This window comes from Gobio gobio (genome assembly GCF_949357685.1).
Source record: "Gobio gobio genome assembly, chromosome: 22".
Taxonomy (NCBI): Eukaryota; Metazoa; Chordata; class Actinopteri; order Cypriniformes; family Gobionidae; genus Gobio; species Gobio gobio.
Window position 1 is genome coordinate 47,952,098 of NC_137118.1, and position 18,795 is coordinate 47,970,892.

Sequence of the window (18,795 nt, forward strand, 5' to 3'; positions counted from 1 at the left end):
CCTGCATCATCCATCAATCACACACTCATCACCATCATCATCATCATCATCATCATCTTCATCAGCATCAGCATCATCATCATCTCAGATCAGATCAAAGCAGAGCGAGTGTGTAAATCCTCTGTGTGTCTTTCTGTCAGCTTAGTCTATTTATGCTGGGGCTGCTGAGAGGGCGGGGCATGAGGGGGAGTGGGTGTGGCTTATAGAGAACAGGACAGGGGCTGATGTGTGGCAGTGGGTGTGGCTTACAGAGGACAGCACAGGGGCTGATGTGTGGCAGTGGGTGTGGCTTATAGAGGACAGGACAGGGGCTGATGTGTGGCAGTGGGTGTGGCTTACAGAGGACAGGACAGGGGCTGATGTGTGGCAGTGGGTGTGGCTTACAGAGACAGCACAGGAGCTGATGTGTGGCAGTGGGTGTGGCTTACGGAGGACAGGACAGGGGCTGATGAGTGGCAGTGGGTGTGGCTTACAGAGGGCAGGACAGGGGCTGATGTGTGGCAGTGGGTGTGGCTTATAGAGGACAGCACAGGGGCTGATGTGTGGCAGTGGGTGTGGCTTACGGAGGGCAGGACAGGAGCTGATGTGTGGCAGTGGGTGTGGCTTATAGAGGACAGGACAGGGGCTGATGTGTGGCAGTGGGTGTGGCTTACGGAGGGCAGGACAGGGGCTGATGTGTGGCAGTGGGTGTGGCTTATAGAGGGCAGGACAGGGGCTGATGTGTGGCAGTGGGTGTGGCTTACGGAGGGCAGGACAGGGGCTGATGTGTGGCAGTGGGTGTGGCTTACAGAGGACAGGACAGGGTCTGATGTGTGGCAGTGGGTGTGGCTTACAGAGGGCAGGACAGGGGCTGATGTGTGGCAGTGGGTGTGGCTTACAGAGGACAGGACAGGGGCTGATGTGTGGCAGTGGGTGTGGCTTATAGAGGGCAGGACAGGGGCTGATGTGTGGCAGTGGGTGTGGCTTATAGAGGGCAGGACAGGGGCTGATGTGTGGCAGTGGGTGTGGCTTATAGAGGGCAGGACAGGGGCTGATGTGTGGCAGTGGGTGTGGCTTATAGAGGACAGGACAGGGGCTGATGTGTGGCAGTGGGTGTGGCTTACGGAGGGCAGGACAGGGGCTGATGAGTGGCAGTGGGTGTGGCTTACAGAGGGCAGGACAGGGGCTGATGTGTGGCAGTGGGTGTGGCTTATAGAGGACAGGACAGGGGCTGATGTGTGGCAGTGGGTGTGGCTTACGGAGGGCAGGACAGGGGCTGATGTGTGGCAGTGGGTGTGGCTTATGGAGGGCAGGACAGGGGCTGATGTGTGGCAGTGGGTGTGGCTTACAGAGGGCAGGACAGGGGCTGATGTGTGGCAGTGGGTGTGGCTTACAGAGGACAGGACAGGGGCTGATGAGTGGCAGTGGGTGTGGCTTACGGAGGGCAGGACAGGAGCTGATGTGTGGCAGTGGGTGTGGCTTACAGAGGACAGGACAGGGGCTGATGTGTGGCAGTGGGTGTGGCTTACGGAGGGCAGGACAGGGGCTGATGTGTGGCAGTGGGTGTGGCTTATAGAGGACAGGACAGGGGCTGATGTGTGGCAGTGGGTGTGGCTTATAGAGGACAGGACAGGGGCTGATGTGTGGCAGTGGGTGTGGCTTACAGAGGACAGGACAGGGGCTGATGTGTGGCAGTGGGTGTGGCTTATAGAGGACAGGACAGGGGCTGATGTGTGGCAGTGGGTGTGGCTTATAGAGGACAGGACAGGGGCTGATGAGTGGCAGTGGGTGTGGCTTATAGAGGACAGGACAGGGGCTGATGTGTGGCAGTGGGTGTGGCTTACAGAGGACAGGACAGGGGCTGATGTGTGGCAGTGGGTGTGGCTTACGGAGGACAGGACAGGGGCTGATGTGTGGCAGTGGGTGTGGCTTATAGAGGACAGGACAGGGGCTGATGTGTGGCAGTGGGTGTGGCTTACAGAGGACAGGACAGGGGCTGATGTGTGGCAGTGGGTGTGGCTTACAGAGGACAGGACAGGGGCTGATGTGTGGCAGTGGGTGTGGCTTACGGAGGACAGGACAGGGGCTGATGTGTGGCAGTGGGTGTGGCTTACGGAGGACAGGACAGGGGCTGATGTGTGGCAGTGGGTGTGGCTTACAGAGGACAGGACAGGGGCTGATGTGTGGCAGTGGGTGTGGCTTACAGAGGACAGGACAGGGGCTGATGTGTGGCAGTGGGTGTGGCTTACAGAGGACAGGACAGGGGCTGATGTGTGGCAGTGGGTGTGGCTTACGGAGGACAGGACAGGGGCTGATGTGTGGCAGTGGGTGTGGCTTACAGAGGACAGGACAGGGGCTGATGTGTGGCAGTGGGTGTGGCTTACGGAGGACAGGACAGGGGCTGATGTGTGGCAGTGGGTGTGGCTTACAGAGGACAGGACAGGGGCTGATGTGTGGCAGTGGGTGTGGCTTACAGAGGACAGGACAGGGGCTGATGTGTGGCAGTGGGTGTGGCTTACAGAGGACAGGACAGGGGCTGATGTGTGGCAGTGGGTGTGGCTTACGGAGGACAGGACAGGGGCTGATGAGTGGCAGTGGGTGTGGCTTACAGAGGACAGGACAGGGGCTGATGTGTGGCAGTGGGTGTGGCTTACAGAGGACAGGACAGGGGCTGATGAGTGGCAGTGGGTGTGGCTTACAGAGGACAGGACAGGGGCTGATGTGTGGCAGTGGGTGTGGCTTACAGAGGACAGGACAGGGGCTGATGTGTGGCAGTTAATATTAATCAAATGTTTTTGTTTATTCATTTACATAAAATTTAATTAATATTAATTTTAATAAATGTCTTTTAATGAAATGTATAAATTTTAATAAATGATTCACTTATTTCTAATAAATGTTTTATTTGAATCAAATCCAGTTTACTTATTTTTATATTCTGAAACATTTATAAAACACGATTTCATTAGAGAAGTTAAATTGCTTTTAATGGTTTTGTGTGATAATCTGAAGAATATTATAATAATAAAACCAGTTTACAGCTGAGGAGTGGTTCAATGGCGCCATCTGCTGGTGCGGAGACAGAACCACACGTCATCAATCCTGGAGTCATGTGACAATGCCAATGAAACACAACTGTTTTCTTAACAAGTCTTTATATAACAAGGAAACACATTTCAATACATTATATATTATATATGCACATACTTCAGATGCAACATCCGTAAACATGAATAATTCCAACATAATAAAAGCAAACAGATCTTTAGCCTGCATTAGTGTTTATAAATCAAACTGGGCTGTAATGAGCGTATAAGAGCTTGTGTTTGTGGGGGAACCTCAGGTATAAGAGCTTGTGTTTGTGGGGGAACCTCAGGTATAAGAGCTTGTGTTTGAGGGGGAACCTCAGGTATAAGAGCTTGTGTTTGTGGGGGAACCTCAGGTATAAGAGCTTGTGTTTGTGGGGGAACCTCAGGTATAAGAGCTTGTGTTTGTGGGGGAACCTCAGGTATAAGAGCTTGTGTTTGTGGGGGAACCTCAGGTATAAGAGCTTGTGTTTGTGGGGGAACCTCAGGTTAAGAGCTTGTGTTTGTGGGGGAACCTCAGGTATAAGAGCTTGTGTTTGTGGGGGAACCTCAGGTATAAGAGCTTGTGTTTGTGGGGGAACCTCAGGTATAAGAGCTTGTGTTTGAGGGGGAACCTCAGGTATAAGAGCTTGTGTTTGTGGGGGAACCTCAGGTATAAGAGCTTGTGTTTGTGGGGGAACCTCAGATATAAGAGCTTGTGTTTGTGGGGGAACCTCAGGTATAAGAGCTTGTGTTTGTGGGGGAACCTCAGGTATAAGAGCTTGTGTTTGTGGGGGAACCTCAGATATAAGAGCTTGTGTTTGTGGGGGAACCTCAGGTATAAGAGCTTGTGTTTGTGGGGGAACCTCAGGTTAAGAGCTTGTGTTTGAGGGGGAACCTCAGGTTAAGAGCTTGTGTTTGAGGGGGAACCTCAGGTTAAGAGCTTGTGTTTGTGGGGGAACCTCAGGTTAAGAGCTTGTGTTTGTGGGGGAACCTCAGGTATAAGAGCTTGTGTTTGTGGGGGAACCTCAGGTATAAGAGCTTGTGTTTGTGGGGGAACCTCAGGTATAAGAGCTTGTGTTTGTGGGGGAACCTCAGGTATAAGAGCTTGTGTTTGTGGGGGAACCTCAGGTATAAGAGCTTGTGTTTGTGGGGGAAACTCAGATATAAGAGCTTGTGTTTGAGGGGGAACCTCAGATATAAGAGATTGTGTTTGAGGGGGAACCTCAGATATTAGAGCTTGTGTTTGTGGGGGAACCTCAGGTATAAGAGCTTGTGTTTGAGGGGGAACCTCAGGTATAAGAGCTTGTGTTTGTGGGGGAACCTCAGGTATAAGAGCTTGTGTTTGAGGGGGAACCTCAGGTATAAGAGATTGTGTTTGAGGGGGAACCTCAGATATTAGAGCTTGTGTTTGTGGGGGAACCTCAGGTATAAGAGCTTGTGTTTGAGGGGGAACCTCAGGTATAAGAGCTTGTGTTTGTGGGGGAACCTCAGGTATAAGAGCTTGTGTTTGTGGGGGAACCTCAGGTATAAGAGCTTGTGTTTGTGGGGGAACCTCAGATATAAGAGCTTGTGTTTGAGGGGGAACCTCAGGTATAAGAGCTTGTGTTTGAGGGGGAACCTCAGGTATAAGAGCTTGTGTTTGTGGGGGAACCTCAGGTATAAGAGCTTGTGTTTGTGGGGGAACCTCAGGTATAAGAGCTTGTGTTTGTGGGGGAACCTCAGGTATAAGAGCTTGTGTTTGTGGGGGAACCTCAGGTATAAGAGCTTGTGTTTGAGGGGGAACCTCAGGTATAAGAGCTTGTGTTTGTGGGGGAACCTCAGGTATAAGAGCTTGTGTTTGTGGGGGAACCTCAGGTATAAGAGCTTGTGTTTGTGGGGGAACCTCAGGTTAAGAGCTTGTGTTTGTAGGGGAACCTCAGGTTAAGAGCTTGTGTTTGTGGGGGAACCTCAGATATAAGAGCTTGTGTTTGTGGGGGAACCTCAGGTATAAGAGCTTGTGTTTGTGGGGGAACCTCAGGTATAAGAGCTTGTGTTTGTGGGGGAACCTCAGGTATAAGAGCTTGTGTTTGAGGGGGAACCTCAGGTATAAGAGCTTGTGTTTGTGGGGGAACCTCAGGTATAAGAGCTTGTGTTTGAGGGGGAACCTCAGATATAAGAGCTTGTGTTTGAGGGGGAACCTCAGGTATAAGAGCTTGTGTTTGTGGGGGAACCTCAGGTATAAGAGCTTGTGTTTGAGGGGGAACCTCAGGTTAAGAGCTTGTGTTTGAGGGGGAACCTCAGGTATAAGAGCTTGTGTTTGAGGGGGAACCTCAGGTATAAGAGCTTGTGTTTGAGGGGTAACCTCAGATATAAGAGCTTGTGTTTGTGGGGGAACCTCAGGTATAAGAGCTTGTGTTTGTGGGGGAACCTCAGGTATAAGAGCTTGTGTTTGAGGGGGAACCTCAGGTATAAGAGCTTGTGTTTGTGGGGGAACCTCAGGTATAAGAGCTTGTGTTTGTGGGGGAACCTCAGGTATAAGAGCTTGTGTTTGTGGGGGAACCTCAGGTTAAGAGCTTGTGTTTGTGGGGGAACCTCAGGTATAAGAGCTTGTGTTTGTGGGGGAACCTCAGATATAAGAGCTTGTGTTTGTGGGGGAACCTCAGGCTAAGAGCTTGTGTTTGTGGGGGAACCTCAGGTATAAGAGCTTGTGTTTGTGGGGGAACCTCAGGTATAAGAGCTTGTGTTTGTGGGGGAACCTCAGGTATAAGAGCTTGTGTTTGTGGGGGAACCTCAGGTTAAGAGCTTGTGTTTGTGGGGGAACCTCAGGTATAAGAGCTTGTGTTTGTGGGGGAACCTCAGGTTACGAGTTTGTGTTTGTGGGGGAACCTCAGGTATAAGAGCTTGTGTTTGTGGGGGAACCTCAGGTATAAGAGCTTGTGTTTGAGGGGGAACCTCAGGTATAAGAGCTTGTGTTTGTGGGGGAACCTCAGGTATAAGAGCTTGTGTTTGTGGGGGAACCTCAGGTTAAGAGCTTTTGTTTGTGGGGGAACCTCAGGTATAAGAGCTTGTGTTTGTGGGCGAACCTCAGGTATAAGAGCTCGTGTTTGTGGGGGAACTTCAGGTATAAGAGCTTGTGTTTGTGGGGGAACCTCAGGGATAAGAGCTTGTGTTTGTGGGGGAACCTCAGGTTAAGAGCTTGTGTTTGTGGGGGAACCTCAGGTATAAGAGCTTGTGTTTGTGGGGGAACCTCAGGGATAAGAGCTTGTGTTTGTGGGGGAACCTCAGGTTAAGAGCTTGTATTTGTGGGGGAACCTCAGGGATAAGAGCTTGTGTTTGTGGGGGAACCTCAGGGATAAGAGCTTGTGTTTGTGGGGGAACCTCAGGTTAAGAGCTTGTGTTTGTGGGGGAACCTCAGGTATTAGAGCTTGTGTCTGAGGGGGAACCTCAGGTATAAGAGCTTGTGTTTGTGGGGGAACCTCAGGGATAAGAGCTTGTGTTTGTGGGGGAACCTCAGGGATAAGAGCTTGTGTTTGTGGGGGAACCTCAGGTATAAGAGCTTGTGTTTGTGGGGGAACCTCAGGTATAAGAGCTTGTGTTTGTGGGGGAACCTCAGGTATAAGAGCTTGTGTTTGTGGGGGAACCTCAGGTTAAGAGCTTGTGTTTGTGGGGGAACCTCAGGGATAAGAGCTTGCGTTTGTGGGGGAACCTCAGGTATAAGAGCTTGTGTTTGTGGGGGAACCTCAGGTATAAGAGCTTGTGTTTGTGGGGGAACCTCAGGTATAAGAGCTTGTGTTTGTGGGGGAACCTCAGATATAAGAGCTTGTGTTTGAGGGGGAACCTCAGGTATAAGAGCTTGTGTTTGTGGGGGAACCTCAGGTTAAGAGCTTGTGTTTGTGGGGGAACCTCAGGTATAAGAGCTTGTGTTTGTGGGGGAACCTCAGGTATAAGAGCTTGTGTTTGTGGGGGAACCTCAGGTATAAGAGCTTGTGTTTGTGGGGGAACCTCAGGTTAAGAGCTTGTGTTTGTGGGGGAACCTCAGGTATAAGAGCTTGTGTTTGTGGGGGAACCTCAGGTATAAGAGCTTGTGTTTGTGGGGGAACCTCAGGTATAAGAGCTTGTGTTTGTGGGGGAACCTCAGGTATAAAAGCTTGTGTTTGTGGGGGAACCTCAGGGATAAGAGCTTGTGTTTGTGGGGGAACCTCAGGTATAAGAGCTTGTGTTTGTGGGGGAACCTCAGGTATAAGAGCTTGTGTTTGTGGGGGAACCTCAGGTATAAGAGCTTGTGTTTGTGGGGGAACCTCAGATATAAGAGCTTGTGTTTGAGGGGGAACCTCAGGTATAAGAGCTTGTGTTTGTGGGGGAACCTCAGATATAAGAGCTTGTGTTTGAGGGGGAACCTCAGGTATAAGAGCTTGTGTTTGTGGGGGAACCTCAGGTTAAGAGCTTGTGTTTGTGGGGGAACCTCAGGTATAAGAGCTTGTGTTTGTGGGGGAACCTCAGGTATAAGAGCTTGTGTTTGTGGGGGAACCTCAGGTATAAGAGCTTGTGTTTGTGGGGGAACCTCAGGTTAAGAGCTTGTGTTTGTGGGGGAACCTCAGGTATAAGAGCTTGTGTTTGTGGGGGAACCTCAGGTATAAGAGCTTGTGTTTGTGGGGGAACCTCAGGTATAAGAGCTTGTGTTTGTGGGGGAACCTCAGGTATAAAAGCTTGTGTTTGTGGGGGAACCTCAGGGATAAGAGCTTGTGTTTGTGGGGGAACCTCAGGTATAAGAGCTTGTGTTTGTGGGGGAACCTCAGGTATAAGAGCTTGTGTTTGTGGGGGAACCTCAGGTATAAGAGCTTGTGTTTGTGGGGGAACCTCAGGGATAAGAGCTTGTGTTTGTGGGGGAACCTCAGGGATAAGAGCTTGTGTTTGTGGGGGAACCTCAGGTATAAGAGCTTGTGTTTGTGGGGGAACCTCAGGTATAAGAGCTTGTGTTTGTGGGGGAACCTCAGATATAAGAGCTTGTGTTTGAGGGGGAACCTCAGGTATAAGAGCTTGTGTTTGTGGGGGAACCTCAGGTATAAGAGCTTGTGTTTGTGGGGGAACCTCAGGTTAAGAGCTTGTGTTTGTGGGGGAACCTCAGGTATAAGAGCTTGTGTTTGTGGGGGAACCTCAGGTATAAGAGCTTGTGTTTGTGGGGGAACCTCAGGTATAAGAGCTTGTGTTTGTGGGGGAACCTCAGGTATAAGAGCTTGTGTTTGTGGGGGAACCTCAGGTTAAGAGCTTGTGTTTGTGGGGGAACCTCAGGTATAAGAGCTTGTGTTTGTGGGGGAACCTCAGGTATAAGAGCTTGTGTTTGAGGGGGAACCTCAGATATAAGAGCTTGTGTTTGAGGGGGAACCTCAGGTTAAGAGCTTGTGTTTGAGGGGGAACCTCAGGTATAAGAGCTTGTGTTTGTGGGGGAACCTCAGGTATAAGAGCTTGTGTTTGAGGGGGAACCTCAGGTATAAGAGCTTGTGTTTGTGGGGGAACCTCAGGTATAAGAGCTTGTGTTTGTGGGGGAACCTCAGGTATTAGAGCTTGTGTTTGTGGGGGAACCTCAGGTATAAGAGCTTGTGTTTGTGGGGGAACCTCAGGTATAAGAGATTGTGTTTGAGGGGGAACCTCAGATATTAGAGCTTGTGTTTGAGGGGGAACCTCAGGTATAAGAGCTTGTGTTTGTGGGGGAACCTCAGGTATAAGAGCTTGTGTTTGAGGGGGAACCTCAGGTATAAGAGCTTGTGTTTGTGGGGGAACCTCAGGTATAAGAGCTTGTGTTTGTGGGGGAACCTCAGGTATAAGAGCTTGTGTTTGAGGGGGAACCTCAGGTATAAGAGCTTGTGTTTGTGGGGGAACCTCAGGTATAAGAGCTTGTGTTTGTGGGGGAACCTCAGGTATAAGAGCTTGTGTTTGAGGGGGAACCTCAGGTATAAGAGCTTGTGTTTGTGGGGGAACCTCAGGTATAAGAGCTTGTGTTTGAGGGGGAACCTCAGGTATAAGAGCTTGTGTTTGTGGGGGAACCTCAGGTATAAGAGCTTGTGTTTGTGGGGGAACCTCAGGTATAAGAGCTTGTGTTTGAGGGGGAACCTCAGGTATAAGAGCTTGTGTTTGTGGGGGAACCTCAGGTATAAGAGCTTGTGTTTGTGGGGGAACCTCAGGTATAAGAGCTTGTGTTTGAGGGGGAACCTCAGGCTAAGAGCTTGTGTTTGAGGGGGAACCTCAGGCTAAAGGCGGCTGTAGGTCTGGCTCTGTGGGCTGAACAGGAAGTGTCCAGGGTTAAAGTGACCCGGGCTCCTGAACTTGGGTGAGGCGGTCAGGCGGTTCTGTGTGATGGACCTCGGGTTCTCAGCGTTTCTGCTCATCTGTGACGTCGACGGCCAGCTGCAGATCACACAAGATCACATCACAACACAGCACAGATGCAGGATTCACCCGATATCCCAGAATATGAGCCGTGTTTATCATCATATTCGTGCTGAATGAGATGTACGGTGTTCATTTGAGCTCCAGTATGAGTGGAACTAATACACACGTTCAGTGTTTATGATTTTGTAAAGGTTCTGACCCACAGTCAGGTGTGCCTTATGGTCTGGAAAATACAGTAGATAATGTAAGAATATCTTGTAGACCCTCAAATATGATCATCCTCGTATTTAAATATTTATGTATAAAGGGCCAGTTAATATTGAGTAAAATATAAAATAATACACACTATATGTAGTTTTATTCCGTCATTGCTCACTATAGTACTGTACGGTTTTAGAGTGTTTATTCACTAATTTATTTTTATTCTACGTATTCACTTAAGTTATCTTTTTAATTGTATCTAATTTATTTCTATTTAATTAGTCTAATTTTCTAGTCTGTCGTATTGAACTGTTAGAAGTATTATTATTATTTATTGTATTAATTATTTAAATCAAATGTTATTTATTTATTCTAGTCCCTTCTTTACTCACTGTCATACTGAACTGTAGAAATATTATTATTATTATTTATTATATTAATTATTTAAATAAAATGTTATTTATTTATTCTAGTCTCTTCTTTACTCACTGTCGTACTGAACTGCAGAAATATTATTTATTATATCAAGATTCATTTATTAATTTAAATCAAACGCTTTTGTTTATTAATCTATTTATTTAGTATCATCAAATTATATTCATTTTAATCTTTTTTTTAAAACTTTAAATCACATTTACTAACTTATCTGAATCAAATATTTAAATCAAAATTTTATTTTAATCATGTTTATTATTTATTAAAATTGTTTTTTTTCTTCAAATTTTTTATTTTAATCACATTTTATTTATTTAGTTTCTATTTCACATTCATTTATTAATTTTAATCAAATGCTTTTTTTATTACATGTATTTATTTAGTAACATCCAATTATATTTATTTTACGGTAATAAAATATTTAATATATATATATATATTTTGTTTAATATAAAGTATTTAATCCATTTATTAACTTTAATAAAATTTACCGGAATCATTTTTTTTTTATATTTAAAAAAAAAATCATGTTTATTATTTATTAAAATGTATTTATGTTTAATTTTTAAACGTAAAGTAAATCACCTTTTGTTGTTTTTAATTTATTCTAATTAAATGTATTTACTTAAATCCTGTTTGCTTTATTTTAAATCATATTTATTATTAATTTAAATTATTTTATTTTAATATTTTTAATAAAATGTTATTTAGTTTCTATTACCATATTAAATTGCACTGAACTGTTAGATGTATTATTATTATTTATTATATTAATTATTTAAATCACATGGTTTTGTTTATTAATGTGTTTATTCAGTAACATCAAATTATTTTTATTTTAATCAGATGTATATTAATCATGTTTATTATTTATTTTTTCATATTTTATTTATTTAGTTTCTATTACACAACTTTGCATTCTTACTCAATATCACACTGAACTGTTAGATATCATTCATTTAAATCTATTTTAATCATATTTATTGAAATAATTGTAAAATATTTTTAATTAAATGTTATTTAGTTTCTATTACCAAATTGAATTGCACTATTGTACTATTATTATTTTAGTTATTAATTATTAATTATTTAAATCAAATGATATTTGTTCTAATTTATTCTAATCAAAATTAAATGTATTTTTTTATTTTAATCCGATATTTTTGCTTATTTAGTTACATTTTGATTTGTTTTAATCAAATAGATGAATGTTAATTCTCCCGGAGTTTCCACACCGCACCTCAGCCTCAGTGATGAGGGATAGGACAGGATCCGGTTCTTCCACCGGGTGGCGCTGGGGAGCGAGAGCGGGTCCAGATCCACCTCATTCAGCGCCAGAAGCACGTCACTGTCCAGTCTGGAGGGAGAATCCCTGACCAACACAAAGGCAAAGGAATTCATCAGACCCAATCGATTTTTTGTGTGATTTTAATACGCAAATGACACAATTCTGAGCATGACTTAACCCTTAATCGGCCCTTGGGCTCCAGCTGACCCCACTGGACTTTTCCTCCATTTTTAAAAAGTGTTCCCTTCATCTCAGGGCCATGAGACTCAGTGACTTTCCCTAAATAATCTAAACATGCACACAAAATCTGGGCTTGATTTGATTGTTCTAAAGGTGTGTAAAAAATGTTTTACCGTTTAAGTCCCTCAAGGTCAGATTGACCCCACATTGAAAATGAATGGGAAAGTGTAAAAAAACAAACATTTTTTTCACTTTTTTTGTCAATTTTTTTTAACTAAATCCAGTAAAAATCTTAAATCCCTAATCCTAAATCTTAAAATTTCTACATTTATATCAAGATCTGGTCCTAGAGCATAAACACAAAGTGGAACGAACTTTCTGTCTCACACACACACGCACACACACACACACACACACACACACACACACACACACACACACACACACACACACACACACACACACACACACACACACACACACACACACACACACACACACACACACACACACACACACACACATGTGTGACTGCAACAGAGAGCATTTTTATAGAAACTGGCAAATAAAATCAACAAAACTGGCATAAATCTGAAAAAATTCCATACATAAATGAAGGACAAATACTAGAGCACAAATGGAGCAATCATGAGAAAGAGAGAGAAAAGGGCAAATAAAAGAAAGATGAAAGGCAGCTTAACTTCTGCATAACTTCCCTCTGGACCTCTAGTGGATAATGTGCTCATTGCACTCTCTCTCTTTAACTATAAAACGCAACTTTTCATTTTCAGCAAGTGTATGTACTGCTCTCCATCGGTTCAAGTTATTTTCACCCCCCGAACATAAGCAACGTTTCTTTCTGTCTTTGATAGCGCATATACTGTAGGACAATTCTTGAAAAAACACCATTCTAAACAAAATTTATTTCAAATTTAATTCAAGCACTTTCAAGGACCTATATTTGTTATAATCTGCCAATGGGGTAAACAAATTAATCTTATTTTCTGTTTGAATTAAGATTATTTTGCTTATCCCATTGGCAGATTATTTTGCTTATTTTAAGCAAAAACTCCCTTAATTTTGAGTTATTTCCCACCAAAACAAGACGAAAACTTTTGCTTGTCTAGTAAATGCTTCTTAATGTAAGATTCTTTTTATATTTGGACTGAAAACAAGACAAAAATACTAAGTAAGAAAAGCATTTTTTGCAGTGTATATACTTTTACTCGAGTATAACTTTTGAGCACTTTTACCACCCCTGGTGAAAAAAGGTCGTTGACGAAAATTATGACGAAAATTATTCGTCAACGAAATGAACACTGGTTTGCAGGTGTGAATGAATGCAGAGGTAAATGTGTGTGTGTCCAGCAGGTCAGAGCTCACCCCAGGATGAACACGTGTGGTGTGTGTTGGTTCTGATCCGCTCTGCTGTGTGTGGATTTAAAGGACGAGCCGGACGAGCCGGAGGATCGGCGTGCGGGGGAAGATGAGCCGTCCTCGTCCGCTGTGAAGTACTCCTCCGAGCTGCAGCTGGACCGGTCATCCGCCTCGGCCCAGCCGGAGTCAGTGGATCGGTTCATGAGCAGAACCTTCTCGAACTCCTGCATCAGGTCACACACTGGGAACACTGGGAACGCTGGGCATCCCTCGGGGTCCTCGGGGTCCGGAGCGCCGGCTTCTTCTGCCTTCCTCAGGTGCTGATCCAGCATCTTCAGGCCTTCCTGGCTGCACAGGTCAATGAAGCAGTCGAGGAACTCCCAGTGTTCGGCCCACGGGAAGCCCTTCTCCCGGGCCAGCTCTCTGTGGGCGGAGCCAGTGCATGAGTACAGTAGAGTTAAAGGGTTAATTCACCCAAAAATGTAAATTGTGTCATTAATGACTGAGCCTCATGTGGTTGGACACCCGTCAGACCTCCGTTCATCTTCAGACACAAATGAAGATATTTTAGTGTAAATCTGATGCTCTGAAAGGCCTCCATTGGCTCAACTTTACACTCTCAAGACCCTTAAAAGACACTAAAGACTAAAGTTACAAAGTCCATCTCACTACAGCGGCTCTACAATAACTTTATGAAGACGAGAATAGTTTCTGTGCGCAAAATAACCCTAAATAACGACTTATATAGTGATGACGATTTCAAAACACGGCATCATGAAGCTTCGAAGCGTTATGAGTCAGTGAGTCGATTCAATGGTTCGGAGCATTATGAATCAGTGAGTCGATTCAGCGGTTTAAAGCGTTATGAATCAGCGAGTCGATTCAGTGGTTCGGAGTGCTATGAATCAGTGAGTCGATTCAGAACGTTATGAATCAGTGAGTCGATTCAGTGGTTTGGATCGCCAAATTTCAGCAGTTTGGCAGTTTGACACGCGATCCGAATCATGATTCGACTCACTGATTCATAACGCTCTGAACCGCTGAATCGACTCACTGATTCATAACGCTCTGAACCGCTGAATCGACTCACTGATTCATAACGCTCTGAACCGCTGAATCGACTCACTGATTCATAACGCTCTGAACCGCTGAATCGACTCACTGTCTCATAACGCTTCGAAGCTTCATGATGCCGTGTTTTGAAATCGTCATCTCTATTTAAGTCGTTATTTAGGGTTTTTTTGCGCACAAAAACTATTCTCGCCGATTCATAAAGTTATTGTAGAGCCGCTGTAGTGAGATGGACTTTGTATTGACGTCTTTAGTGTCTTTTAAGGGTCTTGAGAGTGTAAAGTTGAGCCAATGGAGGCCTTTCAGAGCATCAGATTTACACTAAAATATCTTCATTTGTGTCTGAAGATGAACGGAGGTCTGACGGGTGTCCAACCACATGAGGCTCAGTCATTAATGACACAATTTACATTTTTGGGTGAACTAACCCTGTAAACACAGAGGCTGCGGATCAGCTGACCTGCCCACTCGCTCGGCTCCCCGCTCAGGATCCGACTTCAGAATATGCCGAAAGTTTCCGTCTGGATCTCGGGGCGGCGTCTTCCACAGTCTGTGAAACTCCTCCGCCTGCGGGAAGAGCATCAGCGCCTCAGGTTAATGGATTATAGGTTTGACATGTTTACTAATAATAATAATACTATAACAAATCATACAAATTATTAAAACAGATCAATAATAGTAATAAATGTGGTTAATATTTACAAATTACATTTATTTGGTTTTGAATTATTATACAGTCACCTAAAGTATTATTAGGAACACCTGTTCAATTTCTCATTAATGCAATTATCTAATCAACCAATCACATGGCAGTGTCTTCAATGCATTTAGGGGTGTGGTCCTGGTCAAGACAATCTCCTGAACTCCACACTGAATGTCGGAATGGGAAAGAAAGGGGATTTAAGCAATTTTGAGCGTGGCATGGTTGTTGGTGCCAGACGGGCCGGTCTGAGTATTTCACAATCTGCTCAGTTACTGGGATTTTCACGCACAACCATTTCTAGGGTTTACAAAGAATGGTGTGAAAAGGGAAAAACATCCAGTATGCGGCAGTCCTGTGGAGAAAATGCCTTGTTGATGCTAGAGGTCAGAGGTCATGGGCCGACTGATTCAAGCTGATAGAAGAGCAACTTTGACTGAAATAACCACTCGTTACAACCGAGGTCTGCAGCAAAGCATTTGTGAAGCCACAACACACACAACCTTGAGGCGGATGGGCTACAACAGCAGAAGACCCCACCGGGTACCATTCATCTCCACTACAAATAGGAAAAAAGAGGCGACAATTTGCACGAAAATTGGACAGTTGAAGACTGGAAAAATGTTGCCTGGTCTGATGAGTCTGGATTTCTGTTGAGACATTCAGATGGTAGAGTCAGAATTTGGCTTAAACAGAATGAGAACATGGATCCATCATGCCTTGTTCCCACTGTGCAGGCTGGTGGTGGTGGTGTAATGGTGTGGGGGATGTTTTCTTGGCACACTTTAGGCCCCTTAGTGCCAATTGGGCATGGTTTAAATGCCACGGCCTACCTGAGCATTGTTTCTGCCCATGTCCATCCCTTTATGAGCACCATGTCCCCATCCTCTGATGGCTACTTCCAGCAGGATAATGCACCGTCACAAAGCTCACATCATTTCAAACTGGTTTCTTGAACATGACAATGAGTTCACTGGACTAAAATGGCCCCACAGTCACCAGATCTCAACCCAATAGAGCATCTTTGGGATGTGGTGGAACGGGAGCTTCGTGCCCTGGATGTGCATCCCACAAATCTCCATCAACTGCAGATGCTCTCCTATCAATATGGGCCAACATTTCTAAAGAATGCTTTCAGCAGCTTGTTGAGTCAATGCCACGTAGAATTAAGGCAGTTCTGAAGGCGAAAGGGGGTCAAACACAGTATTAGTGTGTGTTCCTAATAATCCTTTAGATGAGTGTAAACACTAGGGATGCAACAATACAGTTAGTCCACGGTTCAATACACACCTCGGTTTTTAACCACGGTTTTCGGTTCGGTTCTGATGTCTTGTCAGTTTTTTGTTATTCTATTCTTAAGCGACAGGAACAGCAAGAGGTCAAAGAGAAAAAAGACTATTTTTTAATTGCAAAACTCTTTCTTTATTTTACTTAAATGAATTGAAACACCTTACTTAAACTTAAAACTTTACTTTAAAAAAAACCTTGTAGACAATCCTAGTGTATAGTATAATATGTATATATATAAAGATTTACACTGGCAGCTCAGAGCTGTACAGCAGCATTTAAGTATGAAATTGAATGAATAAATGTAAAAATAAAACACTTCACAGACTTCACTATAAAATATACACTGATTCTTATTAAAGCTACTGTATTAAAGTTCTTCAGTCAAGAGCAGTGAGTGATTTTCTCTTTGTCTTTTGTTGTTGTATTAACATTAAAGGGATAGTTCACTCAAAAATGAGAAATGAATACAGGTTTGGAACAATATTAGAGTGAGTAAATAATAACATAATTTTAGAGGTGGACTGTCCCTTTAAGGACGGCGTGTTCACTAAAGGCTGCGCCGCTGTCAATTAAAGACCTGTGTGCATCACAGACACGCGCCGATTTTACTTTCACTTTAGACATAACCGACTGTGTTTATGTAAACCTTGTGTGTATTTGACAGTATTAGCGCAGTAAGACGACTCAGTCCAGTAATCACGTGTTTGACAAGCGTTCAGTGCGCGCGCTCAGAAAAGCGCATGTTTAAACCGCACACACGCCGGCAAGGCTTTAAAACGCATACAAATAATGAACTTTCTTGATTGTGAATATCTATAGTGTTCCGTGAGTATAACTCTACCACTGACCTGTGATGTGAATGTGTGGTGTTGTTCAGTATTGGGATGGAGGCAAATTATAGAATTTGTAGAAAAATACTTAATTAAATGCAAAACCGAAAAACCGCAATTCACAGGCGCGAATTGAACCGTGAATGCCGTACCGAACGGTTCAATATTATATTGAGAATTGTGGCATCCCTAGTAAATACTAAATAAAATTATTATTATTAATTGTTATTAAAATTGGAATTGTAGTGTGTGTGTGTGCGCAGCTCTGGATTGTAATGTTTGACAGGATCTGTATCACCTTTGATGAATTCAGAGGCCCAACAAAAGCCTTGATGGTCATTGCTGGGTTTTTGGGACTGTCCGTCATCCGGTCGGGCCGATAGAAGCGCTCGCAGGACTCCAGGGGCTCCAGGGGCCCGGGACACCAGGGGCCGCCGATCACCGGAGGAAGTGTGTTATCAGCCGCCCGCAACAACGGCACATAAAACCTGTCTGTGACACAAACCCAGCAGTGAAACCCAGATCCCCGCGCTGACCCAATCCAGAGCGCTTATACACACCTTCCAGATATCCCACAATCCTCTGCTTCACTTCCTTACTTTTGTTTTTCCGCTCACAGATCACCTGCAGAAGAACACAGGGTTATCACACACAGCCCTGCGTGTTGAACAGTCCTTCCAGAAAAATGCAGCTTTTTTTGTGATTGTTGCAGGCAAAAATCCTTGATTATGCGGCATGTTTTCTTAAAAAATGCGATGGAAAATGCGAGATATTTATGCGATGGAATTGCGGGAACTTGCAAAAACTGCAGTTTAATGAAAAAGAGAGAAAAAGCACTACATCACAGAAAGTGCTGGGAATATTTAAGTTCTCAACTTGTTTTATTGAAGACTTTAATAAACACACGGCTCAAATTTACAAAACATTGAGTCAAACAAGTTCTGTAGCTTTACGCTACAACTTCTGAAAATATGAATAAATAACTTCCTGTAGACCCTTAAAAGACACTAAAGACTAAAGTTACAAAGTCCATCTCACTACAGCGGCTCTACAATAACTTTATGAAGATGAGAATAGTTTCTGTGCGCAAAAAACCCTAAATAACGACTTATATAGAGATGACGATTTCAAAACATGGCATCATGAAGCTTCGAAGCGTTATGAATCAGTGAGTCGATTCAGCGGTTCAGAACGTTATGAATCAGTGAGTCGATTCGGGGCTTCAGAGCGTTATGAATCAGTGAGTCGATTCAGCGGTTCAGAACGTTATGAATCAGTGAGTCGATTAGGGGGTTCAGAGCGTTATGAATCAGTGAGTCGATTCAGCGGTTCAGAGCGTTATGAATCAGTGAGTCGATTCGGGGGTTCAGAGCGTTATGAGTCAGTTCGCGTGTCAAACCGCCAAACTGCTGAAATCATGTGACTTTGGCGCTCCAAACCGCTGAATCGACTCACTGATTCATAACGCTCTGAACCACTGAATCGACTCACTGATTCATAACGCTCTGAACCACTGAATCGACTCACTGATTCATAACACTCTGAACCGCTGAATCGACTCACTGATTCATAACGCTCTGAACCGCTGAATCGACTCACTGATTCATAAAGCTCCAAACCGCTGAATCAACTCACTGATTCATAATGCTCTGAACCGCTGAATCGATTCACTGATTCATAACGCTCTGAACCGCTGAATCGACTCACTGATTCATAACGCTCCAAAACAGCTGAATCGACTCACTGATTCATAACGCTCCAAACTGCTGAATCGACTCACTGATTCATAAAGCTCCAAACCGCTGAATCGACTCACTGATTCATAACGCTCTGAACCGCTGAATCGACTCACTGATTCATAACGCTCTGAACCGCTGAATCGACTCACTGATTCATAATGCTCTGAACCGCTGAATCGACTCACTGATTCATAACGCTCTGAACCGCTGAATCGACTCACTGATTCATAATGCTTTGAAGCTTCATGATTCTGTGTTTTGAAATCGTCAT

At 44.4% G+C, this 18,795-nt stretch overlaps 1 protein-coding gene across 1 annotated transcript in view; it reads right to left on the reverse strand.

Moving 5' to 3' along the window:
* Window positions 1-9,190: 9,190 nt before the first annotated feature.
* The window catches only part of LOC307118633 (ankyrin repeat and LEM domain-containing protein 2), a 25,637-nt gene continuing 16,032 nt past the window's right edge, over window positions 9,191-18,795 (reverse strand). The window contains exons 7-12 of the mRNA XM_079804316.1: window positions 17,346-17,409; window positions 17,084-17,277; window positions 14,426-14,532; window positions 12,901-13,317; window positions 11,290-11,421; window positions 9,191-9,428 (exon numbers count right to left, since the gene is read on the reverse strand). Coding sequence (XP_079660442.1) covers window positions 9,272-9,428; window positions 11,290-11,421; window positions 12,901-13,317; window positions 14,426-14,532; window positions 17,084-17,277; window positions 17,346-17,409 — 1,071 coding nt within the window. The 3' untranslated portion in view covers window positions 9,191-9,271. The remainder of the gene's footprint in view (window positions 9,429-11,289; window positions 11,422-12,900; window positions 13,318-14,425; window positions 14,533-17,083; window positions 17,278-17,345; window positions 17,410-18,795) is intronic.